The following is a 26,964-nucleotide window of genomic DNA, read 5'->3' as shown; positions in this document are numbered from 1 at the left end:
CCCGCCAGCCACCGCCAGGGTGAGACGGAAGAGGCCTCCCTGCCCTCTTGGCTGGGATCTTGGAGATCGTACAGCACCATGACGTGCGCCGAAGACGTAGGTGTAGACGGTGAACAAAGAGGAGCCCCACGGTGGATGTGGCGCCCCGGGCACGCCCGCGTCGGGCCCCGGCGCGACGCCCCGCACCTCCGCTCGACTCCCCGCACCCGGGCAGCCCCGGCGGGGCGAAGCGATAGGGCCGACCGCGGAGTGGAGTCTCCATCCACGGTTGAGGACCAGGAGACGGTGGAGGCCGTGGGGAGGCTGGGTAGAGGCTGGGGAGGGCCACCGAACGAGGCTGCGCAGGAGGACGACGGCAGCGCGGGAGGACACGCCGAGGGGAGGCCGCGGCCCCTCCGACAGGCGGGAGCCCCGCTCCCGGGGAGCCCGCAGCTTCCTCCATCTTGGTGGATGCAGGCGGGGAGCGGCGTCTGGGTGTGTGCCCTGTGGCGCCCGCCCCAGGGGCCCCTCGGACGCACACGCTGGAATCAGGGGCTGTGCCCTCGGCCGAATGGCGGAGCCCAGTTGGGGCTTCGCGGGGCCAAGTTTCCCAGCCCCACGGGCTTTGGTTTTGAATTGGTCCCAAGTTCCCACAGCAGTCCCGACAAAATGGAGGACGTCGTCTCCTCCTACAGCCGTGACGGGAGGTGGGGGGACAATTCCCCACGGGCTGAGGCGACGGTGGAGGTGCTCCCACCCCCTCAGCGCACGCGGGAACCCCCTGCGCGCGCTGCCCCGACCTCCCGCCGTGCCTCGCTGCGGCCCCTGCCCGGGCGCGGCCCTCCCGGGGGGCGTCACGCACTGGACAGGGAGGGCGCCGAGGACATCGAGGCCGCGTCTCTCCTCAGGCAGGGTCGCTGGGAGCGGCTCCAGGGGCCCGGGCGCCCAGGCCCGAGTCAGGGTAGGCGGCCACGGCCCCGGTGTCGGGCCGTCCCGGGCCCTGGAGGGCACCCCGGACCCCCAGGGAGCGAGCCGGCGGCTGGGGCAGCGGGCAGCGGGCAGCGTAACTCGGGCTGCCTGACCCTGACGGACCCGGGGGTGGGGGCGGGGAGGGAGGCGGGGGTAAGGAGGGGAGGGGACGCGGCCGAGGGCCGAGCGCCGGCGGAGGGGGGAGTGGAACGGCAACGCCGGGGGGCGTGGCCCGCGCCTGACGGACAGCCCTTCGGACCACCCCCCCGAGGGGGGTCCTGAAGGACAGCAGAGGGGGCCAATGGGCGCGCCCGAGGCGCCCCGGCCCGCCCTCCCCGCCGGCCAATGAGGGCGCGGAGGGCGGAGCCTCCCCGGGCTCGGCCGCGCCACCGCCTCCTCCGCCTCCTCCTCCTCACCAGCGCTAAACCCGGGACTGGACCGAGCGGAGTTGTGCGTGTTGCCGAAGGGGGGTGGGCCGGGGGAGGGGAGGTTCGTTCCGCGGAGCCGCAGCCAGAACCGGGTGAGGCTTATCCCCGCTGTCTTTCCAGTCCGGGTCCGCCGATAGTGGGGGTGGCTGGGAGCAGCGCAGCCTCGGGAGGAGGAGGCGGAGGCGGAGGCGGCTGGGGAGGCGGAGATGGGTGAGGGCAGCCTCCGGAGCCTCCCACCGACCCGGGATTAATACCCCGCGGCGCGGCCGCCGTCGCCGCTGCCGCGTCGGGGCCTCGGGGGCTGCTCCGGGCTCCGCTCATGTCACAGGCGTCTTCGCGTGCGGCCCGAAGGGCTGCGAGAGTGAGGGAGAGGCCGGGAGGGCTGGGTGAGGCGGACGCCAGAGGCGGGGGTCGCTCGGGGGCCGGGGGGCGGCCCGGGCCGGGGCGGCGGGAGGTCGCGGGGTATTTTTCCTTTCTTTCTTGCGGGGGGGGTGGTGGTGGTGGGGCGGTGGGGGGAGGGGCGCCTCAGTTGGTTCTCCCGCTCTCGGGGCTGCGCTCGCACCGTCTCCGCGGTAGCCCGAGGTCCCCAAGTTTTTCGGGGCGAGGGTGCTGCCTCTTCCCCCGCCGGGTCCCCTCCGTCGCTCTTCCCTTCCCCGGGCTGCGCTGCGCGGCTCTCGCTCCTCACGTATTGTTTGGCTGGGTCTCTAATGGCGGACGGGGAGGCAGCGCTGCCGGTCGCCGACTGCAAGGGGGGGGGGGGCAAGTCTCGGGCCCAGGGCAACTGCTTGGGGCAAATATGGGAGATAGCAGCCCGGCGGTGACGTGAGCTACCCCTTACCTCCGAATTGGTGCCCGGAGTGACGGGGATGACGCTGGGTGGGCAAATTTAGGAGGGAATACGGATCCTTGCTGGCGTCGAGGCAACGTCTGCCCTTCCCCCCCTTTTCAGTAGCAGGCTTGGTGCCCTCCAGCCTCCTCCCTCCAGATTTTGCCTTTCACGTGGGTTTTGGTCCCAGATATATATTTTGCGCGGTTTTGCTCTACTTTACGTAGGAGGGGATTGTTGGCTGGGGAGTAATAATAGAAGGGCCAAACCTCCTTGACCTCTTATTCTCGTCTCGGCTTCCTCCTGGTGGAAAGGGCTTGGTTCTACCACCTGGTTAGATGTTCTTGATCCATTTTTCATTTTTCCTCTTACCCCAGGACCAGGAATCGCGTTCAACCCCATCTGGTGCGTCTTTGGCAGAAAGTGAGGAAAGCACCCCCATTGTGAGTCCTTCGCCCCTAATTTGTTGATCTTAAAGGACGTTGTCAGGTTGTAGGGGTACAGCCGTGGGACTTGTCCATCCCCGTTGTTTTGAGGGGGAGGAGCTTTCCCTTGGGTGGCAGCTGCCCTCGGGGTGAAGCCTGGGTAATGGCTGGTGAGGCAGATGGGAGTGGGCGCTGCTGTTTGCACCGCTGCAGACATCTCTCCTGCTGCTGCAATACCAACCTCAGCAACCAGACGACGGGCTCCTGCAGCTGCTCACGTTACCCGGGAGGAGGGGTGGTGCAAAGGAGGGCATATTTCTGGTGCCCTCTAGAGTTCCAAAGTGGGAATTGTAGTTATTTCGTTTTAAATGCTATGCATGCAAACGTCTTTAACACTTTTTCTTCCTTTCCATTGAATAATTGATTGCAGGGATTGGAAAAAATAGAATCATTTAACTTTTTGTTTCTGTCTGATTTAAAAGACTCTTAGGGCTCATGAGTTAGTAGAACTCTTTCATGACTTTGCTTTGGAAAGGGCATGAAGACCACCCTAATTTATCCAACTGGGTAACCTGTGTTGCTACCGTGTTGACACTAGTCCAGGGCTCCAAATGATCTCGTAGTCGTCTGTCTTCTGTCTTCTGTGTCGAATAGTCTTCACTTGAGTCATTCTTGAATGTGTCACCTGAATTATTGTTTAATGCTTGTAATTTGTTGGTTTTTTTTTTTTTTTTTTTTTTTTTTTTTTTTTTAATTTGTTGGTTTTAAGAAACAATCTTCTAATATGCTAGACAGTAAAATAAACATAACCAGTCAAAATTTCTGTCAATTGAAATTAGTTACAAAATATCAGTGAAGCTAGCACTCTGGACACAGTATATTTCCTAAACTCTGGACACACTGTATCTCATTGACAGTTGATGCTGTAAGTTGTAGCTCTCTGTCAGAGGTGAGTCATATAGTAGCTTATGCTTAAATACTAAGTCTCAAATGGATCAAAAGATAGTTAATAGAGATCAGTCTTTACTGAATACTGATCTGTAGGATAATGTGAGGATGGCAACTTATATTTTAATACACAACATTGTAGGCACAATGCAAGGCACTCTCATGTATTATTATTTCCTTTAATTTTATTTTATTATTATTATTTTTTTTTATTTCCTTTAATTTTAGCAAGTGGCCTGCAGAGTAATGAAAGCAGCATATGTTGAGTCCTTATATGCCAGCATAATTCTAAGTTTTTTAAAAAAAATGTTTATTATGGAAACAACTTTATGAGTGAAGGTAGTAATGCTGAACCTTTGTGTACCTGTCATTTACATTCTATAACTCTCAACACGTAACTAAAGTGATAAGTAATATAATCCTCACAAAATGAGGTACTGTGTAATAGTGTGATATTGTGAGAGACCAGTGATATACCTACTGTTTTTATTCCTAATTTGTAGAGGAGGAAACAGGCATAGGAAGGTACCAGGTAGTAGTAGTAGTAGTATCAAATAAGCAGCATGATTACAGTGCCTACGTTCAGCAACTCTGTTGTACAGTGCCTACGTTCAGCAACTCTGCTGTCCTGTTTTAAAGTACATAATATATTTGTTTTACACATTTGGGAATTGAAACAGTGAAAAAGCCAAGGTTAGAATACTCTCAACTTATTTTCTTTTCCTAGAGAAAATAGCAAATGTTTGAATCTTACTGAGTACCTTTTAAAAAGATAATGGCCACTGTAGTTACCCTTAGATTATTTTACTGCCTTATTTACAAACTACTTGAATCAGGAGTAATTTCTTTTTCAGTATATCTGTGTACAATTCAGAGTTGATAATTGTTTCATAAATACTGCAGCTTGAATGAATATAACTTGTGTGATGAGTTTATAGCTCTTTTCAGGTATTAAATCATTGATATAATGGATCAAGGATCAGATCTTTTGCATAGATGGGCAATGCTTATTTTATCAACACGTATTTTCACAAAAGATTTAACTTTCTCAGATTTTTTCTTTGTTCTTAATCATGTTGATAGGAAGGTTGGTAAATTGGTTATATTTAATAGACATTTGGAGATGCGACATAACAAAATATATAACCAGGAGAATCTCTAATATCAATATATATATATATATATATATATATACGCGCTAATGAAGGCCATGTTTTTTTCTGATAATACCAAAAAGTGGTCCTTTTTACACTTAATCATTTGGCTCAGATTTTAAAATTCATTTGTTTAAAAATACCAAAAGGGAGAAGGATAGACAGAGGAAGAGGGAGAGTTTCGTTAAAAGAGAATCTTAAGCAGATTCTGCTCTGGCGTGGAGCCTCCTTGCAGAGCTGGATCTCACAACCCTAAGATCACAATCTGAATCGAAATCAAGAGTCCAGGGCTTAATTAACAAACTGAGCCACCCAGGCACCCCAATAATATTTTCTTAAAGATTATTCTAGGGATCCCTGGGTGGCGCAGCGGTTTGGCGCCTGCCTTTGGCCCAGGGCGCGATCCTGAAGACCCGGGATCGAATCCCACGTCGGGCTCCCGGTGCATGGAGCCTGCTTATCCCTCTGCCTGTGTCTCTGCCTCTCTCTCTCTCTCTCTCTGTGTGACTATCATAAATAAATAAAAATTAAAAAAAAAAGATTATTCTATTTTGCTCTTGTTTGAGGTAAAAAAGTGCATAAAGTTTGTACTTTTGAGACAAAGTGAGTCCTATGATCAGATGCTGCGGTATTATTGTGGTGGAAAGAATATGTATGAAATGCTGGAGCTCTATGTTTCAAAAGGTGTGGATAATAAGAAATTTTACATTTTCTGTCATCTAGGCATTAATATCTGTCTCTGCTCCATTAACAATATTATTAATTTATATATTACTATATCGAATAGTGTTTAAGAAGACTCTGGCATATTCAATTTGCATGTGTATTTTTAGGGGAGCCCAAATGCAAGTCTTTTCTCCCTCTGAATTTTCAAATAGTATTTGGGTAGGGCGTTTTAAGTTTGACTCCATCCATTTTCCGTTTTTTAATTTCAGTTGGCTAATTTTTTTCTATTCTTGTTAGAGAGTAAAATTGAAGTTTTAGATTTGAACAGGACTTTTGAACTATTCAAATCTAAAAGTTCTTACACACTAATATGTAAGACCTATGAAGTTGTCAGTGAGAAAAAGTACTGTTGGATAAATCCATGATTTTTAACTATGCAACTCTAGGTAACAATTGTATTTTATTTTTTATTTTGGTTGTATACCAGCAAGAAAATTGTTTTACATAGTTGGAGTTGCAAATTTTTTTATTTGCAACCTGTTTTTTAAAGAAGTCACTTTGGAATCTTAGATTTCTATTATTAAGATAGAAATGGGTAAGGAATTATGAGGGCCAGCACCAAAAACAAACTTAGTAACAAGATAAATTGGTTATCTTAAAATGTTAAAATTTGGATTGTGAGCATATCTGTTGTTTTATTGCATATTTTTAAAATCTATTAATTTTTTGCATCAAGCTTTATATAACACTTTGGAACCACGGAGAAAGTTTTTGTAAACCAATGGGAAAATCTATTTTAGAGTTTAAAAAGGATGTGTAGATGGATGTTTACAAAATCAGTTTACATATGACTAGTTTGGGATTTGTTCTTAGTTCTATTTTATTTTTAACTTAATAGCAGTACATTGAAAGTTAGAAGTAATAAAATTTAAGAAAAATTCCTGGTCATATGACTAGTTTGGGATTTGTTCTTAGTTCTATTTTATTTTTAACTTAATAGCAGTACATTGAAAGTTAGAAGTAATAAAATTTAAGAAAAGTTCCTGGTCCTTAAATTGAAAGCAGTATATGACTGGGGTTTTATTTTTACTGATTTGATTAGTGTCCTGTAAGTATTAATATTTACTAATACAAGAAATGATTTGAGAGTAAACTTTGGATATTAGTGTAATTAGGTAATGAATATTTAATAGATCTGGTTTAAGAAAAAGCTTTTGAATATTTGTTCCATTATTACATCACAAAAACTAGATACATGTAATAAACAAATATTCAAAAGTTTTTTCTTTCTTGAAGAGTTATATTACTGTTAGAGAATTTTAACCATTTTTTTTTAAGATTTTATTTATTTATTCATGAGAGACACGAGAGAGAGAGAGAGAGAGAGAGAGAGAGAGGCAGAGACACAGGCAGAGGGAGAAGCAGGCTCCATGCAGGGGGCCCGATGTGGGACTTGATCCTGGGTCCGGGTCTTCAGGATCATGCCCTGGGCTGAAGGCATGTGCTAAACCGCTGAACCACCCAGGCATCCCTGTTTTTGTTTGTTGCAAAGATTTTATTTATTTGAGAGAGAGAGACAGCAAGAGAGAGCATTAGCAGGGGGGATTGGGAGAAGCAGATTCATGCACTGAGCAGGGAGCCGGACCTGGGGCACCATACCAGGACCCTGGGATCATGAGTGGAAGGCAGATGCTTAACTGACTGAGCCACCCAGGCACTCCTTAACCCTTCTTTTTAATATCACTATGCTGCCAAGATTCAGGTTTGTCTTATTTCTCCAGAGTGGTTCTAGATTTCTTTCCTCTGGTGTTCTTAGTGAATTTGAAGGTTTAATTTATTTTGTGAATTAAAAATTTAAAGGTTAAAAATAATGCACCTAAAACAATACAATGTTATGTGCCAATTGTACCTTTATTAAAAAAAAATTGAGAATATTTTATTCTTAAATATTTTAATATTCTCATATTTAAAATTAAATTATAATTTAAGAGTAATTATAATCTATTATGAGTGGAATTAATTGTTGCAACCTCATTAAAATTGGGAAATATGTTACAATTCTTAGAATAAACATTTCTTTTTGACTACATTTAAGTTGGATAAGAAAAATACTTAAATGCTGATTTTAAGTGAGATTGTGGTGCTTAGTTACAGATATCAGACAGAAGAAAGTTCACAAGATATGACCCACAATGAGACAAATCCTTTAGTTTTTTTTACTTTAGGGAATGCTGTATGTACTTTTGCTATAGCCACCTAGATAGTTACATTATCTGGATTTATTATTATAAGAATGTGGAACTGAATTCATGGTTTTGTAATCTAAAGGCATTAAAGTGACTTTCTGTGTAATAATGGAACAATTTTATAATCATTTCTAAGAGGCATGTCTTTTGATTAGAAAGAGCAGTATTTCTTGGACTATTGAGCTGGCTGGACCAGACTGAGAATAGTCCAGGGTAATCAGGGCACTGCAGAAATAATTTATTTGACAAATTGTATATTATAACATTTATCATATATCAAATAATTATAACAAATATATTCTATTAGTAGTTAGCCAGCACTTGCTTTGGCCCAGTGCTTAGAAGAGCATTTCATCTAGACTTCTAGTGCTACACCTAATGCTACACTCTAGGACCATAATTTGGAATTTGTAAGTGGTTAGGCCAGTAATGATCAGATTAATGAATTGTTAATCCGGTTTTGTAGAAGTAAAGAAATGTTAGAGTATAAGTAAAAATTTAGTTTAAATAAAATTTTTGTTCTATTCTTTTATCCTATCTCTATTTGTATTTTTTTCTTCAAGGCTTGTCATATTTTAATTATTTCAGTTTATTTTAAGTATTTCTGGCCCTGATGTGGTATTTAAATTCTTAAGTTTTTGAAGTAATGAAAATTTTGTTTTATTTATTTATTTATTTTTAAAGACTATTCATTCATGAGAGCGAGAGAGAGAGAGAGAGAGAGAGAGGCTGGCTCCTTGCAGGGATGTGGGATTCGATCCCTGGACCTGGGATCATGCCCTGAGCCAAAGGCAGATGTTCAACCATTGAGCCACCCACCCAGGCATCCCTGTTTTTGTTTTAATATAGTTATGTAAAATCATTATAAGATTAAGTTGTTTTTAACTTAATTCTTTTCCTTTTCCTTTTCTCTTTTCTCTCTTTTCTTTCTTTCTTTCTTTCTTTCTTTCTTTCTTTCTTTCTTTCTTTCTTTCTTTCTTTCTTTCTATGTGCTTGGAAGTAGGGAAGGGACAGAGGGAGAGGGGGGGAGAGAGAGAGAGAGAGAGAGAGAGAGACTCACTCCCACACAGACCCCATGCCCAGTGCATAGCCTGATGGACTCCATCCCAGAACCCTGAGATCATGACCCAAGCTGAAATCAAGACTCAGACACTTTTTAAATTTTATGTATTTGAGAGAGAGCAGGAGCAGGGGGTAGGGGTAGAGGGAGAGGGAGAAGCCAACTCCATGCTGACTTGGCTTGAACCTCTGACTCTAAGATCATGACTCGAGCTGAAGGCAGACAGTTAACCAGTTGAGCCAGACAGGTGCCCCCAGAGTCAGACACTTAACTGACTGAGCCACTCAGTTACCCCTTAACTTTTCAACTTTAATTACTATGAATATTGTCTCACTGTGTATTTTTATTTTTCTTTGACTATCTTAAATTGTATAGATTGTATAGTTCTGTTTCTTATTTTATTTATTTATTTATTTATTTATTTATTTATTTATTTATTTATGATAGTCACACAGAGAGAGAGAGGCAGAGACACAGGCAGAGGGAGAAGCAGGCTCCATGCACCGGGAGCCCGATGTGGGATTCGATCCCGGGTCTCCAGGATCGCGCCCCGGGCCAAAGGCAGGCGCCAAACCGCTGCGCCACCCAGGGATCCCCTAGTTCTGTTTCTTAATCAGATATTTTAACTCCTGCTTATTGGTAAGTCATTTAATTCGATATCTGAACAGTTTTATGTTGCATATCAAAGAGCAGCTTATGTTCAAGTTAGTCTTTGTTTTCCATGACCCAAACTCTTGACTACTTTTATTCCTTACTTTATTTGTATGTTACATTTTCCATCCTTATGTTCTTGCCCAGCTGTTTTCATCCTACCTTTCTCCTGGACTTTAGTGTTCATTTATCTTTCCCATTTCAAACTGCTTTTACATTTAGGGAGAAAAAAAAAAACAACAACCCAGAACAGCACACAGTATCTACTCTTTTTGCTTTACTTATATTAGGCATATCCAAATTTTAGTAAATGTTTGAATTTGCTGAGATCATGGAATGTGGGCGTGGTTCTAGTGGTATGTTGGTGCCTCACATGGAAGGGGAACTAGTGAGGCTTAATTTGTTTTTTTCTGTCTAAAAAATTTATTTTTGCTACTTGATGCTAGGGGATTTGCAGTGTGACATGAGTTTGGAGCCAGAGAGATTGGGGTTCAAGTCTGCCCTTTGCTAGGGGATTTGCAGTGTGACATGAGTTTGGAGCCAGAGAGATTGGGGTTCAAGTCTGCCCTTGCTTATGAGGGAACTTTTGGGGTGATGAAAGTTTTCTTAAACTACGTTGTGATGATGACTGCATAAGTGTATAAATTTACAAAGAATTGTCAAACTTTTCACTTAAAATGAGTAAATTTAAAGATTTACTTATTTATTTTCGATAGAGCACAGTACTGGAGGGGAGGGGCAGAGGGAAAGAGAGAGAATCCCAAGCAGACTCCTTGCTGAATGTGGAGCCAGACACAAGGGCTTGATCTCAGGACCCTGAGATCATGACTTGAGCAAAATCTAGAATCTGATGCCTAACCAACTGAACCACTAATGCGACCCTAAAATAAGTAAACTTTTATTGTATGGAAATACCGCCCCTATAAAACTTTTAAAACCAGTTTTGCTCTACCATTTATTTACCAGCTTGTGATCTCTCATAAGTTATTTAACCTCTGAGACTTAGTTTACTCATCTGACAAATGAGCGTAATAATGCCTGCTTTTCTGTGATTGTTATGAGATAAAAATGAAAAATCATGCAGAGTATGTGACTGGTGCTCAGTTAACAGCTGCTAAACCACTGAGCAGCCTGGGAGGCTCAGCGGTTTAGCATCTGCCTTCGGCCCAGGGCATGATCCTAGAGTCCCGGGGTCGAGTCCCATATCGGGCTCCCTGCATGGAGCCTGCTTCTCCCACTGCCTATGTCTCTGCCCCCCTCTCTCTATCTGTCTCTCATGAATAAATAAATAAAATGTTAAAAAAATAGATATATAAGCTATTCACCTCAGGTGAGTAGGTGCTCAGTTAATAGCTGCTAAGATTCTAAATCTGTCTGAATGGACCAAACATCATGAATTTCTTGGCCACTACTGGTACAATAACCTCACTGAATGCTCATCAGGTTGTAGAGGGAAGGAATTATATCTTTCTCTTTACTGATTTTTCTCTGCCTGCTCCTTTGTTAAAGAAATTTCACTGATTTGGACTCACAACATACCAAATCTATTTTTTTGAGGTCCCTAGTGATTTAATTGTCAAATCCTTATGTGCTTCTTTTTTGTCTTCATCTTCTAGCATTTAAAATTTATATTCCCTGAACCTCTTGATTTCTGGGACTGCAAACTTAATGTTGTCTTATGCTTCTCTATCTTCTTCATTTCCCCTCATTAGACTGAAATGTTGAGACCTTTAAATGTTCTTATGTCCTAACGCACTTGGCTCTCTCTAGTTTTGTTTTGTACATTTACTGTAGTCCATTGTGTTAGATATTTTAATTTTTATATTTAAAAGACACCTTTTTTTAATAAAAATTTTTTTTTAAGGATTTTATTTATTTATTCATGAGAGACAGATTGAGAGAGAGAGAGAGAGAGGCAGAGATACAGGCAGAGCGAGAAGCAGGCTCCCCACAAGGAGCGCTATGTGGGACTCCATCCTGGACTCTCGGATCATACCCTAAGCTGAAGGCAGGTTCTCAACCGCTAAGCCACCCAGGCTTCCCAAATTTATTCATGAGATACACAAAAAGAGAGAGGCAGAAACTTAGGCAGAGGGAGAAGCAAGCTGTATACAGGCAGCCTAATGTGGGACTCAATCCTGGAACTCCAGGATTACGCCCTGAACTGAAGGCAGACACTCAACCTCTGAGCCACCCAGGCGTCCCTAAAAGGTACTTTTCATCCTATTCCCTATTCCAGTCTACAGCTAGATTAATTTTTCATAAAGCCCAGTCTGATCACATCACTCATTTTGTAAAAAGTTGAGAGATTCTTGTTGGCATGTGAAACAAAATAGGAACTAAGCTTAGAAACCTTTAAAAAGAAATAAGTTAGGAAATGTGCCATATATATATGATTTTTGGTAGGTTCTCAGTGTTCATTTTGAAGAGATAATCACGTAAAAGAATGAGTATAAGCAATGAAGCATAACAGGTGATACACAGACATAAGTAGTTCTATGTCTGAAAGGACAGTTCTTAATATTTTGGTTATAAAAATAAAACACACCCTTAAGATCTTCAAGTACTAAGAAAAATGTAACATAGAAAATCCCATTTTATATGAGATGTTTATGTTTTTAAGTGTATTCTTAAAATTTTTCTCTATCATAGTAATATTTTGTATGTATACTATTAATAATTGGCATTTTCTACACAGGACTGACAATCTTGTAATTCTTTCCCTATCCTGTTGGAAAAGTCTTCAGTTGATTAACTTTTGAATTCTAGTGGTTGATGATTAGAATAGTTCATAAGTCTCAGTTCTTTGTTTGAGGGGTAAAGTGGTATAATGAAAGGTATGGGGACTTAAGGCACAGATGGTGGTTTTGCACCTCACAGCTATAATGTAGAAAAGCTACCTGCTTACACAAAACCGTTTACTCATCTGCAAATTGGTATAATAATAATATATTTAAGAGGTCTGTTATAAGGTACATTTTAAAGTAGTTGTGATGGAGACTCCTGGGTGGCTCAGTGGTTGAGTGTCTGCCGTTGGCTCAGGGCATGATCCTGGGGTCTGGGATCGAGTTCCGCACTGGGCTCCTTGCAGGGAGCCTGCTTCTCCCTCTGCCTGTGTCTCTGCCTCTCTATGTTTCTCATAAATAAATAAATAAAATTAAAAAAAAAATAAAGTAGTTGTGATGAGTAATGGTACTAAGGATATCTCTATTAAATGGTAGTTATCATTTTATTAGATATGTGATAAAATTCAGAGACAAAAAAGTAGAACTCAAGTCATGAAGGGGTTGAAAAAAAGGGATAAACTGAAATAAGGCTGCGTGCCTTAGCTTCAGAATTTTACATATTTACTAGATAGTTTTTAAAATTACGTTGAATTGTAAATGATGGGTAGGATTATCTATTTACTTCCTGTAATTTGTCTACCAAAGAAAACACAGGTTTTCTTTGGAATACTCCATGTTTTCTTTGCATTCCTTTCATTTTATGACCAATCAGTGAATGTAAGAATGTACCTCTGGGAGAGAATGCTGGTAAAAATTGTCATGCATTTCAGGGCGCCTGGGTGGCTCATTCAGTTAAACCTCTGCCTTTGGTTCAGGTTGTGGTCTCTTAGGTCCTGGGGACCAGGGATCAAGCCCCATGTCCCGCTCCCTGCTGAGTGGAGAGTCTGCTTCTCCCTCTGCCTCTGCAACTCCTCTTGCTTGTGCTCTCATGCACTCTGTTTCAAACGAATAAATAAAAAATCTTAAAAAAAAAAAAAAAGAAATTGTCATTAGTTTTGAGTCTTAAAAAACAGAAAATAGATTTTTTTCTTTAGTAATAATCTGTATTGGAGAAATAGATTCTTAGTACCTGAAGCTTTTTTTTTTTTTTTTAAGATTTTATTTATTCACGAGAGACAGAGAGCGAGAGAGGAAGAGACACAGGCAGAGGGGAAACAGGCTCCATGCAGGGAGCCCAATCGGGACTCAGTCCTGGGGCTCCAGATCAGGCCCTGGACTGAAGGTGGCACTAAGCCACCCGGGCTGCCCGCTGAAGCCTTTTTGAATCTGTGATCTCATTTGCTTACTGATGCAAATATTTTTGTTTGATTAAGTTAGAAGGCTGTTAATTATGGAACTTTTGAACTCCTGTAAACAAAGTATATTCTTTTTAAAGCTTGTTACTTCATCATGTTAAAAACACTGGGAAAATTTGTTTTCAGAGACAGTCATATTACTGGATCCTAGATTTAGAATGCCAAGTGTTTTAAGAATAAATGTTTCCACATTAACATATGTCATTGAAGTTGTTGTATTGTAGATTTTAAACTATATATGGAGAAGGAAGTGTGGGTTTATTTAGCTTCTTTGGTTAAGGGTTAAAAAGAGATCATGCAGCGTGCTTGGGACTCAATTGGTTAAGTATCTGCCTTTGGCTCAAGTCATGATCCTGGATCTGCTCAGCTGGGAGTCTGCTCCTTCTTCCTCTACTCATGCTTTCTCACTGTTTTTCAAATAAAAATCTTTTTAAAAAAGGGGTAGAGCATGATGACCTTTTATTGGGGTCTAAGATTAAGCCATGTTACTAATTACGTAGATTGAATATAGAAGTAATAAAAAGTCATGACCAAAGACACAGGGCAGAGATTTTTATTGTTCATCTTTTGAGGACATTATTTTAACTTTCTGTTTTATAATGGGTACACTGAAACTCAAGGGTGAGATGATTATTCTTTGGAACACAGGAAGGGAGGGAAAGATAGAGCTAGAATTCAGTTGTGGTGGGGTGCGCCTCAGTGGCTCAGCGTTTGGGTGTCTGCCTTTGGCTCAGGGTATGATCCTGGAGTCCCAGGATCAAGTCCCACATTGTGCTCCCTGCATGGAGCCTGCTTCTCCCACTGCCTATGTCTCTGCTTCTCTGTCTCTCCTCTTTTTGTGTCTCTCATGAATAAATAAAATCTTAAAAAAAAAAAAAAAAGAATTCATTTGTGGGGAGATAATTGGGGAGAGTAGTAAAAACCAAAGAAGAACCCAGAGAAGTTGTTACCTCTTTTCATTAGAGAAAAATATTCATTCAATAAATTATTAGCCAGGAATTATGTTAACTATAGAGGATACAGTGATAGATAATAAAAACATAGGTCTTTGCCCTCATGGAACATACAGCCTAATGGGGGTATAAGATTACAAGTAAGCAGAATTTCAAACTGGGTAACTGCATCTGCGGAAACGTGATGATGAGAGTATAATAAGGGAGAACTTCAGACCAGAGATGGGTTAATGAAGTGTTTAATAGGGAAGGTCTTGAGAGAGTGACTTTTTCTTTTAAAGTTTATATGTAAATTCCAGTTAACATACAGTGTAATATTAGTTTCAGTTGTATAGTTCAGTTATTCAGCCTTCCATACATCACCCAGTGCTCATCACAGTAAGTGCACTCCTTAATCCCCATTACCTATCATTATTATTTTAAAAGATCATTTATTTATTTATTTATTTATTTATTTATTTATTTATTATTTATTTATTTATTCATTCATTCATTCATTCATTTTTAAAGATTTTATTTTATTTTATTTATTTATTTTTTAAAGATTTTATTTATTCATGAGAGACACAGAGAGAGGCAGAGACACACAGTCAGAGGGAGAAGCAGGCTCCACACAAGGAGCCTGACGTGGGACTTGATCCCGAGACTCTAGGATCACACCCTGGGCCAAAGGCAGGCGTCAGACCGCTGAGCCACCCAGGGATCCCCTTATTTTTATTTATTTGATAGAGCAAGCACAAGTAGGGGCAGAGGGAGAGGGAGAAGCAGGCTCCTTATGGAGCAGGGAGCCTGATGCTGAACTGATCCCAGGACCCTTGCATCATGAGCTGAGCTGAAGGCAGATGCTTAACCAACTGAGCCACCCAGGCGCCCTGGTTTTGTTTCTTAAGTTCCACGTGGGTTGAAATCATATGGTATTTGTCTTTCTTTGACTTATTTCACTTAGCATGGTACTCTTTAGCTCCATCCATGTTGCATATGGCAAGATTTCATTCTCTTTTATGGCTGGGTAATACTCCATATATGTATACATATATATGTGTGTATATAAATGTATATACCACATCTTCTTTATCCATTTGTCAATCAGTGGTCACTTGGGCTTTTTTCATAATTTGGCTATTGTAGATAATGTTATTATAAACATTGGGATGCATGTATGCTTTTGAATTAGTGTTTTTATATTTTTTGGGTATTTACCTAGTAGTGTAATTGCTGGTTTTATTTGTTTTAGGGAGAGCGTGTTTGAGTACATGCAAGCAGAGGGAGGAGCAAAGGGAGAGAGGGGGAGATAATCTCTAGGAGACACAGAGCTTGACTTGATCCCACAACCCTGAGATCCTGACCGGAGCTGAAACCAAGACTCAGATGCTTAACCGATTCAGCCACCCAGGCACCCCAGGGTAGTTCCATTTTTAACTTTTTGAGGAACCTTCACACTTTTCCAGAGTGGCTACATCACTTTGCATTCCCACCAACACTGCAAGAGGGTTCCCCCTTCTCCACATCCTTACTAACTCCTGTTGTTTCTTGTGTTATTGATAGCCGTTCTGTCAGGTGTAAGGTGATAATCTCATTATAGTTTTGATTTGTATTTTCCTAATGATAAGTGGTGGGAGCATTTTTACATGTCTTTTGGCTATCTATGTGTCTTTAAATGTCTTTGATGTCTTCTGCCCATTTTTAATTGGATTGTTCATTTTTGGGGTGCTGAGTTTTATAAGTTTTTACTGTATTATGGATACTAACCTTTTATCAAATATGTCATTTGCAAATATCTTCTCCCATTCCAGAGGTTGCCTTTTAGTTTTGTTGGTTATTTCCTTTGCTGTGCAGATTTTTTTAAAAATATTTTATTTATTTATTCATGAGAGACACAGAGAGAGAGAGGCAGAGACACAGGCAGAGGGAGAAGCAGGCTCCATGCAGGGAGCCTGACATGGGACTCGATCCCGGATCTCCAGGATCAGGCCCTGGGCTGAAGGTGGCGCTAAACGGCTGAGCCACCAGGGCTGCTCTGTGCAGCAGGTTTTTATTTTGATATAGTCCCAGTAGTTAATTAATTTTATTTTTAAGTAAGCTGTAAGCCCAACGTGGGGCTTGAACTCATGACCTGAGATCAAGAGTTCTGTTCTCTACCAACTGAGTCAGCCAGGTGCCCCTCAGTAGTTTATTTTTGATCTTACTTCCCTTGCCTCAGGAGACGAGGGAGTGACATTTATATTGAGACTGGAAAGAAATTCAGAAGAGATTGTTTCAGAGGAAGATTGTGTACAAAGGACCTCTTGGGACAAGGAGGGTCTTGGACCCTTCCATGAACTAAAAGGCTTAGTTTAGCAGAAGCCTAAGAGCAAAGTGGGAATGAATAGTGCTGAAATTGAGCCTTGCATGTTGGTAGTGATCAAATCAGGCAGGAATCTTACAGGTTAGGGGGATAATCTTAGGTTTTCTCTTAAGTACACTGCAAAACCATTTAAAAAGTGATTGGTGTAGTCTCATTTAATTTTCGAAAGGATCTTTGGGTATTCTGGGGAATAGGGTAGGTAATGTCAGTAATCCAACAGAAAAATGATGGTGAATTTTTAGGGCTAGAGAAATATCAGAAGAGATGGATCAAAGTGGGCAGTTTCAATATTTTTTTTAAAGATTTTATTCATTTATTTATTTATTTATTTATTTATTATTTATTTATTTTATTTTATTTATTCATGAGAGAGAGAGAGAGAGAGGCAGAGACACAGGCAGAGGGAGAAGCAGGCTCCATGCAGGGAGCCCGATGCGGGACTTGAACCCGGGACTCCAGGATCATGCCCTGGGCCAGGATCATGCCCTGGGCCAAAGGAAGGCTCTAAAATGCTGAGCCACCCAGGGATCCCTCAATATTTATTTTAGAAGTAGGATAGGACTTGGGGATGACATGGCTGTTAGTAAGAAAGAAGAAATTAAGAATTACCTGCAGATTTCTGGTATGAGTAGCTAGATATATAACTTCCCTAAATGGCAGACTGGAGAATGTGTGGCTATAAGAGTGGAAGAGCAAGTTGAAAGTACTAGATGTATGAAGTTGGCAGTTTAGGGCTTTGAAACATCTTGATTGAGATAAATAAAGGAGACTAGAGTATTGGTAATTTTTAAAATCAGGGGAATGGATGAGATCCCCAATGAAAGTTAAAATCATCTGAAAGTACCTGGCAGTTAAAATGTGGTCCAATGGGAAAGAAATTATCCATATGCCTAGAAATTCTATGCCCTAGAGATAACCTGAATGAGTTAATTGATTTATTCTTTATTAGATCAAAGGGATTTTTGCCCTTGAGTGGATTTTTAGTATATTAATGAAATGATTTTTATCAGTTTCTAAAGCTTGAGTAGCATCATTTCAGTATCTGATAAAGATATGTTAAAAACTTTTGTGGTTAGATTGTAAGCATTGTGAGGACGTTGTCTGTTAAGCCATCAGCCATTGGTCTCCTGGCCCTGTCCTTCACTTCCCTGGAGATTCGTAGTAGTACTATCAATTTAGTGCTTATTACTTCAGATTCTTTTCTGTGCACAAACTAACAGAGAATTATATAGTAATTTCACATGTGCATTTTAAAATCATGTATACTATACATATCTTTCTGCAACTTGCTGCTTTTTTTTTTTTACTTAGTGATATGCCTTAGATATCTTTGAGTTAGTACATAAAGATCTACCTCTTTTTTGACTGTTGTGTGATTATTTCATGTGATAGATTTAATATAGTTTAGACATTTTATTGATGGACATTTAGCCTTTTTGCAATGTTATAATGCTGCACAGAATATGTAGTAGTTTCTCTGGGTTTATACGTGTTTTTGCTAGGGGAAATTCTGAGAATAGGCATGAGAATAAGACTTGCTGAGTCAGAATATACACATATATGTTCTGATAGATAACTGTCAAATTGTCTTCCACTGAACCCGCTGTACTGAGTGAATTTCCACTAGTTTCTCCACATTCTTGGGTATTATCAAATAGTTAAGTTTTTGTCTCTTTATTTATATTTTTTAATAAAGACTTTATTTTAGAGAGAGAAAGAGTATGTTTATGGGGTGGGGGGGTGGCAGAAGGGGCCAGAGGAAGGGGAAAGAATCCCAAGCATATTCCCTGCTGAACACGGAGCCTGACTTGGGCTCCATCTCACAACCCCAAGATCATGACCTGAACCAAATCAAGATTCAGATGCCTAATCAATTGAGCCACCCAGGCGACCCTACATGATCTTACAGTAGGAAACATAAGCAAAGTTTCAGAATACAAAATCAATGTGAAAAATCAGTGGCATTTCTACATGCTAACAATGAATAATCCAAAAAGGAAATTGAGAAAACAGTCCCACTTACAATAACATCAAAAATAATAAAATAGATAGAAATAAATTTCACCAAGGAAGTTGAAAGACTTCTATTATGAAAAGTATGAAACGTTGCTGAAAGAAAATTAAAGACACAAATAAGTGGAAAGATATCCCATGTTCATGGATTGGAAGATTAACATTAAGATGAGAATACTACAACTGAAGCAGTCTACAGATTTAATGCAATCTCCATCAGAACCCAAATGGTTTTGCAGAGTATCATCCTAAAGTCCACATGGATCTCAAGGGACATTAATCTTGTGAAGGAAGAACAAAACTAGAGGGGTCTCATACTACATGATTTCAAAACTTACTATAAAGCTACAGTATATTAAAACAACTTGGTACAGACAATAAGACAAATATATAGACCAATGACATAGAAGAGAGAGCTCAGAAAACAATCTCCAGATATTTGGTCTAATGACTAGACAAGGATGTCAAGACCATTTGATGATAAAGGACAGTTATTTAAAAAAAAACAAACAAACAAACCACAGAACCGTTACCTTACACTGTATATAAAAATTATCTCACAATGGATCAAATACCTATATTTAAAGAAGTAATACTATAGAACTCTTAAAACAGAGGAAGAGCTTCATGACTTTGGATTTGCCAATGATTGCCTAGATATAAGACATTAAAAACACAGGCAGTAAAAGAAAAACTAGATAAAGTGGGCTTCATCAAAATTAAAACTGTGCTGCAAGAAAAAGTACAACCAAGAATACTCTACCCAGCAAAATTTTCCATCAGGATTGAAGGAGATAAAGAATTTTCCAAACAAAAATTGGAGTTCATCATCACTAGTTTGACCTTAAGGAAATGATAAAGAGACTTTTCAAGCAAAAACAAAAGGATACTAATTATAACAGGAGAACATGAAAGTATAAAATTCACTGATAAAGCTGAAAAAAAAAAACTTTTGTGCAAAAAACACTAGAGAATAAAAGCACAACTCAGAATGGGAGAAAATATTTGCAAATCACATCTGAGAAGGGATTTATATCCAGGAAATATTAAGAATTCATACAAGTTGATTTTGGTTCAGGTCCTCATCTCATGGTTGTGAGACTGAGCCCCAGGTCAGGCTTCACACCCAGCACAGAGCTGGCTAATTTTTCTTCAGATGTTAGGTAGAACAATTCCTCAAATGTTAAATAGAACATTTCTTCAAATGTTAGGTAAGATTCTCTTTCTCCTCCTATCTCTTGCCCCACCCCTCCCTTAAGAAAACAAAATTGTCAAAAAATTTTGTTTTTTCCATCTGCAGAAATGATTTTACTTTTTCCTTTTCCTATTAGGATGCTTTTTATTTCTTGCCTAATTGGTCTGGCCAGAACTTTCCATACTGTTTTGAATTAAAATAGTGAAAATAGGTATTTGTTCATTGTTCTAATCTTAGAGGAAAAGCATTCCATCTTTTACCATTGAGTGTGATACTAGCCATGTTTTTTTTCCATCTATGGCCTTTATCATGCTGCAGAAGTTTCCTTCACTACCTAGTTTATTATTTTTGTCAAGGAAGCAGGTTGTATTTTATCCAAAAGCTTTTTTGCCTCAGTTGAGATGATCATGTGTTTCCCCCCCTTCTGACTATTAATATGGTATATTATTTTGATTATTTTTTTAAAAAGATTTTACTTATTCATAAGAGACAGAAAGAGAGGCAGAGACACAGGCAGAGGGAGGAGAAGCAGACTCAATGGAAGTAGCCCCTAGTGGGACCTGATCCTGGGAATCTGGGATCACGCTCTGAGCCAAAGGCAGACCTTCAACTGCTGAGCCACCCAGGCATCCCTTATTTTGATTTTCTTAAGTTAACCAACTGCATTTTGGGATAAATCCCACATAGTTTTGATATATAATCTTTTTAATATGCTCCTGGTTTTGATTTGCTACTGTTTTAGTTCAGGATTTTTATATCTATATTCATAAGTAGTGTTGGCCTGTAGTTTTCTTGTATTGTCTTTGTCTGGATTTGCATTAGAGTAATGTGGGCCTCATAGAATGAATTTGGAAGTGTTCTTCCCTTCAGTGTTTTGGGGATCACTTTGAGAAAGATCAATGTTAATTTTTCTTCAAATGTTAGGTAGAAGTTATCAGTGAAGCCATCTGTTCCTGGGCATTTCTTTTTTGGGAGATTTTTGATGGCTGATTTAATCTTCTTGTTTGTTGTATTTCTATTTAGATTTTATTTTATTTATTTTATGCAATCTCTACATCTGATTTGGGGCTCGAACTGACAACCTCAAGACCAAGAGTTACATGCTGTACTGACTAAGCCTGCCAGCCACCCCTAGATTTTATATTTCTTCTTGAGTCAGTTTTGGTGGTTTGTGTATATCCAGGAATTTGTCCATTTAACTTGATTATTGGATTTGTTGGCATACAGTTGTTCATTGTGCTCTCATAATTCTCTTTCTATAAAATCAGTAGTGCTGCCCTGTTTTCATTTCTGATTTTAACAATTTGAGATTTTCTTTTGCTTCTTAGTTAATCTAGCTAAAGATTTGTTTTTTCAAAGAATTGCCTTTTCATTTTGTTGGTTCCTCTGTGCACTAATCTTTATTTCATTCTTTCTGGTAGGCTTGGGTTTAGATTACTTTTCTTTCTCTGATTTCTTAAGGTATAAAGTTTATTGATTTCAGATAGTCTTAAATGTAAGTATTAAATAGCTGTAAGTTTCCTGCTGAGCACGGCTGTTACTGCATCCCATGTCTTAATATGTTGTGTTTGTGTTTTCTTTGGTCTCAAATTGTTTTTTCATATCCCTTGTGATTTCTTCTTTGACCCATTGGTTGTTGAAATGTGTTGTTTAATTTCTAACTATTTCTGGTTTTACATTTTTGCTTCTATTATTTTCCTCTAATTGTGACAGTTTTACTTCATATATTTTGGGCACACTTTTGTTAGTTGTGTGTATGTATACATATTTATATCTTCTTGGTGGGTTGAATCTTTTATCAGTATACAGTGGCTTCCTTTGTCTTTTATAGCCTTTTTTGACTTAATGTTTATTATGTCTAATATTAGTATATCTACTCCATTCTCTTCTCATCACTATTTACATGGTGTGTCTTTTCATCTGCTTTCAGTCTCTTTGTGTCTTTGTATCCAAAGTGAATCTCTTTTACACAGCAGATACATAGATCATGAGTTTTTTTAATCTAACCTGCCTTTGTCCTTTAATATAAATTTACATTTAAGATAATTATGAATAAGAAAGGATTCACCTCATCTTGCTCTTTGTTTTTTGTATGTCTTGTATGTCCATCCACTCAACTGTCGTTTCTTTACTGCCTTCCTTTGTGTTTATTTTAGTGTACCATTTTGATATCCTTTGCAGTATAGTTTATTTTTATTTATTTATTTTAAAGATTTTATTTATTTATTCATAAGGGACACACAGAGAGAGGGGCAGAAATATAGGCAGAGGGAGAAGCAGCTTCCTCATAGGGAGTCTGATGTGGGACTTGATCCAAGGACCTCAGGATCACGCCCTGAGCTGAAGGCAGGTGCTTAACCACTGAGCCACCCTGGCTTCCCTACAGTATAGTTTAAAATGTTTTTTCCAGTGGTTACCTTGAGGATTAAAATGACCATCTTAAATTTACAACTTATTGCACATGATACCAACTTAGTTTCAGCGGCATGCATTCTCCTGTTATATATCTATGTCATCTTCCTTATTTTTCTCAGATTTTTATATGTGTATTTATTAACATATACTGATAATTGTTTTATCTATTTGTCTTGTAAGTCATAGGAAAAAAGTAATTGTAAACTAAAAGAACAGTAATACTGGCTTTCTGTTGATTTATATAGGTAATTTCACTTATGTTCTTTTTTTCTTATGGCTTCAATTTACTTTGTAGTGTGTTTTTATTATTGCCTCAAAGCATTTCATGCAGGTATGAACTCCCTCTGCTTTTGTTGACCTAGAAATGTCTTAATTTCTCCTTAATTTTGGAGGCATTTTTTTGCTGGATATAGAATTGTTATTTGACATTTTTTGCTGTTGATCACTTTAAATGTCATCCCACTAACTTCTGGCTTCCATGGTTTCTAATTAGAAATAAGCTGATAATCTAAATATATTGTTGAGCATTCATTGTACATGATGAATTACTTTTCTTTCAAATTTCTCTATCTTTGGTGGCCATTATGTGTCTTGTGATATGGAGTTGGTTGAACTTGTTGGATGTGTATATTTGGGAAGCGTTTTGGCCATTGCTTCTTCGAATGTTTATTCCTGTCCCTTTCTTCTCTTTATGATACATATATGTTGGTATACTTGATAATGTTTTGTAGATCCCCGAGGCTCTTCATTTTTCTTCCCTTTTTTCCCTGCTCATCAGATTGGATAATTTTAATTATTCTGTCTTTAGTTTACTGATTCTTCTGCTGGTCCAAATCTGTTGTTGATCTTCTGTAGTAAAGTTTTCATTTGGTACTGTATTTTTCATCTCCAGAATTTTGTTTACTTTTTAATAATTTGTATCTTGTATCTTGATATTTTAATTTTGATTATGTATTGTTTTCTGATTTCCTTTAGTTTTTTTTTTTTTTAAAGATTTTATCTATTTATTCATGAGAGACCTGGAAAGCCAGAGATGTAGGCAGAGGGAGAAGCAGGCTCCCTGTGGGGAGGCCTGATGTGGAACTCAATCCCAGGACCCCAGGATCATGCCCTGAGCCAAAAGCAGATGCTCAACCACTGAGCCACCCAGGCGTCCCTGATTTCCTTTAGTTCTGTCAGAGCTTCCCATTAGCTCACTGAGCATATATAAGATAGTCGATTTAATGTCTTGACTAGTTATTCCAATATATGGGATTTCTCAGGGATGGTTTCTGTCAAATTCTTTTATTTCTGTGAATAGGACCTACTTTTCTTTTTCTTTGTATGTTTTGAAGTTCTGTTTCATTATTCCTATGGTGAACTAGTGACCTGACAAAAATTTCCTTAAATGTCTGAGTTAAGAAAAAGAAAAGAAAAGAAAAAGAAAGGGTCATGTCTCATTGAATCTGATAGATGCTGCTGGGAAAGCTGTTGCTGTCCAGAGGGCTGAAACCAAGAGAAGCATCTGCTTAAAACCGTCTCAGACACAGTTCCAAAGTTTTTAGAAGTTCTTCACTGCCAATCCTCTGACCAGCCAGACTTTCCAGATATGCAGGAATGCTATCCCCATAGCCTAGTTGGGGTGAGGAATGGGGGATGATTGCAAGGTCATGCATTCTGATCACTTATGAATGATCAGCAACTTCTTCCTGAAGCACTCCTCTGGTTATGAGTGGGGGCTCCAGGGGTCTAAAGTAGTTGGTTCCCATCACTCTGTCTAGCTCAGTGGTTACTTGCGTGTAGGGACCCATACCTAGAACTTCCAACTCGGCTATCTTGTCTTGATTTATTTTTCATGTTATTCTTAAAAGGACCAATTGCCTTGTTCTTCTGAAAATTTTGTGCTGGTCAGGATACTTTTTGCCTTATGAGAAGTGAATCTTAACTACAAGTTTAACTTCATTTGTAATCAAGTCCTTGAAAGACTTTATGAGGTATTCAGAGTTTTACCCTTTTGAGAACTTCTAAGTCAGTCATAGTGAATCCATGCTTTTCTGTTTTCCCTCTTCCTCTTTTTTTTTTTTTTTTTAAATTTTATTTATTTATCCATGAGAGACCGAAAGAGAGAGGTAGAGACACAGGCAGAGGGAGAAGCAGGCTCTATGCAGGGAGCCCAATGTGGGACTCGATCCTGGGTCTCTAGGATCAAGCCCTGGACTGAAGGTGGCGCCAAACCACTGAGCCACCTGGGCTTCCCTGTTTTCCCTCTTCTAACATATCTGATGCTGTTGAATTCTCCCGTGTTCTCCTTGCCTTTGTAGGTTTGTCTTTTTTTCTTAATCTCTATATTTACTCGGTTTTTGGATGGAAGCAAAGTTTTATATCTGTCTCCAGTTGGTCATCCAATTAATTTTTTTTTAGAGATTTATTTATTTATTTTGGAGGTGGGGGGAGAGAGTGAATGAGAGGGGGAAAGGGCAGAAGGAGAGCAGCGGACTTCCCACTGAGTGCAGAGCCCAACCCATAGCTTGATCTCATGACTGACCCTGAGATCATAACCTGAGCCAAAATCAAGAGTTAGGAGCTCAACCAACTGAGCCACCCAGATACCTCTCCATCCAGTTAATGTAATCTACCTATAAATTTTTATCCAGTGCTTGATTAAATTTTCTCACTGTGGTAGTTTTTCAGGTAAAATTTTTGGGTCTTTGGGGGTAGAGACCTAATTAGCATATAATGATAATTTTCCTTTCAAATTTTTTTTTAAAGATGTATTTTTTTTATTTGAGAGAGAGAGAATATGCACAAGTGGGAGGAGCAGAGGGAGATAGGGAGAGAGAATCTCAAGCAAACTCCCCGCTGAGCATGGAGATGAGTGTGGGGCTCAATCTCATGACCCTGAGATCATGACTTGAGAGTTGAACCAAAATCAAGAGTTGGACACTTAACCACTTAACTGACTGTGCCACCCAGGCTCCTCACCATTTAAATTTTTATACCTCCTTTTCTTTTTCATGGAATTGCATTGGTGGTACTTCCAGAACATTGCTATATGGTAATAATAAAGAATATCCTTATCTTATTCTTGACTTTAATAACATAATATTTTAATATTTCACATTAAGTTTGGTGCTATTTTTTGATGGGTATTTTATATATGTATTTGTAAATCCATTTATTCCTTTAAGATTTATTTATTTATTTATTTATTTATTTATACACAGAGTGTGTGTATACATTCATCTGTGTAAGCAGGGGAAGGGGCAGGGGGAAAGAAAGAATCTCAAGCATATACTCTGTGTTGAGCGTGGATTTTGACACGTGTCTCAATCTCACGACCCTGAGATCATGACCTAAGTTGAAATTAAGAGTTGGGCGCTTAACCGACTAAGCCACCCAGGTGCCCTTACTCCTCTTTGATTAGGAATTTTTATTCTTAAAATTTAAAATTTGTCACATTGACTCAGAACTATTAAAAGTATCCATGATCACATATTGAGTAGTAACCTGTGCTATAGAGAAGAATACAACTTAGCTTTCTTTTGAACATTTACGTTACCTAGAAAGCTCTTAGATAGGCTTATCAGTGAGAAAATGAAAACCGTTCTTCTTGAATCTCTTTGAAGTGTTTTCTTTGTGATTTTCTCTCAATGTTCTTCACCTTTTTTCAGCGAGTACTGATACTTTTATTGGTAGGGATGTCAACACATTTTAACTACCACATTTTCTTTGTTTTTTTTTTTTTTTTTCCATGAGAACATTAAGTATTGTATTAATTGAGTCTTGTTGAATCAAAATAAAGACCAAATAATACTGTAAAACATTCATAATTTATGATGACCATCTTAGTCATAATTTATGATGACCATCACAGAATTTCCAAAGACAGCAAACATTTATTTCTCATAGTTCTGGAGGCTGGGAAGTCTAAGATCAGGGCTCTGGCAGATTTGGTGTGGGATAGTTTACCGGTTCATAGATGGGAGTGCTGTCTTCTTATTGTGTCCTCATATGGTAGAAGGGGGAAGGGAGTTCTCTGCGGTGTTTTATAAAAAGGGCATTAATCATTCATGAGGGCTCCACCTTTGTGACTTAATCACCTCACAAAGGCCCTACCTCCTAATACTATCTTAACATACAAATTTGAGGGGACGCAAACATTCAATTCAGTTAGTGACATATCAATGGAATACCAATATTAGAAATTTACTGAAATCTTGGGGCTTAAGCAAAAATTGCCTGATAATCATTCAGAAGTTAACAGTTTGCTAATTGATTTTCACATCTGGTTATCTTCTTGAATTCTAAGAGAAACCCTGAGAACTATTTTTATACCATTTTCTTTAGGGAAAATTGAAGCTCAGAGAAGTAAAGGAATTTTCTCCGTGTAAAATAGCTAATTAGAATGGACTTGATGCAGAAAAGTGGTTAAATGGAATAGATTTTATATATATAATGTAGAAGTGGTCAACTTTTAATTAGATGTAATTCAGACTTGGGGTCAACTTTTAATCACTTGAAAGGAGTTAATTGAGTGTTTGGTGGTTGAAACATATTCTCAGTGAGATTCAGAAGTGGCTAAATTTATTTGCAGTCTAGGATTTGAAAACAGTTCTAGCTCAGTAGTTATTC

At 39.7% G+C, this 26,964-nt stretch overlaps 1 protein-coding gene across 5 annotated transcripts in view; it reads left to right on the top strand.

Moving 5' to 3' along the window:
- The first annotated feature begins 1,302 nt into the window (after positions 1-1,302).
- Positions 1,303-26,964, top strand: part of ZMYM2 (zinc finger MYM-type containing 2) — a 119,719-nt gene continuing 94,057 nt past the window's right edge. For 2 of the 5 annotated variants that reach the window (XM_072795831.1, XM_072795827.1), the window contains exons 1-2: positions 1,608-1,762; positions 2,580-2,645. Coding sequence is in view for 1 of the 5 variants with exons in the window: in XM_072795833.1 (XP_072651934.1) it covers positions 15,755-15,789 (35 nt within the window). In the remaining 4 variants the exon portion in view is untranslated. Of the gene's footprint in view, positions 1,469-1,607; positions 1,763-2,579; positions 2,646-15,651; positions 15,790-26,964 lie in introns of those variants that run through there. The other 3 variants (XM_072795826.1, XM_072795832.1, XM_072795833.1) reach the window with 3 other exon arrangements.

This window comes from Canis lupus, chromosome 24 (genome assembly GCF_048164855.1).
Source record: "Canis lupus baileyi chromosome 24, mCanLup2.hap1, whole genome shotgun sequence".
In the NCBI taxonomy this organism is placed as follows: domain Eukaryota; kingdom Metazoa; phylum Chordata; class Mammalia; order Carnivora; family Canidae; genus Canis; species Canis lupus.
The sequence above is the reverse complement of the archived record's forward strand: the minus strand, read 5'-3'. Positions and strand labels throughout refer to the sequence as shown.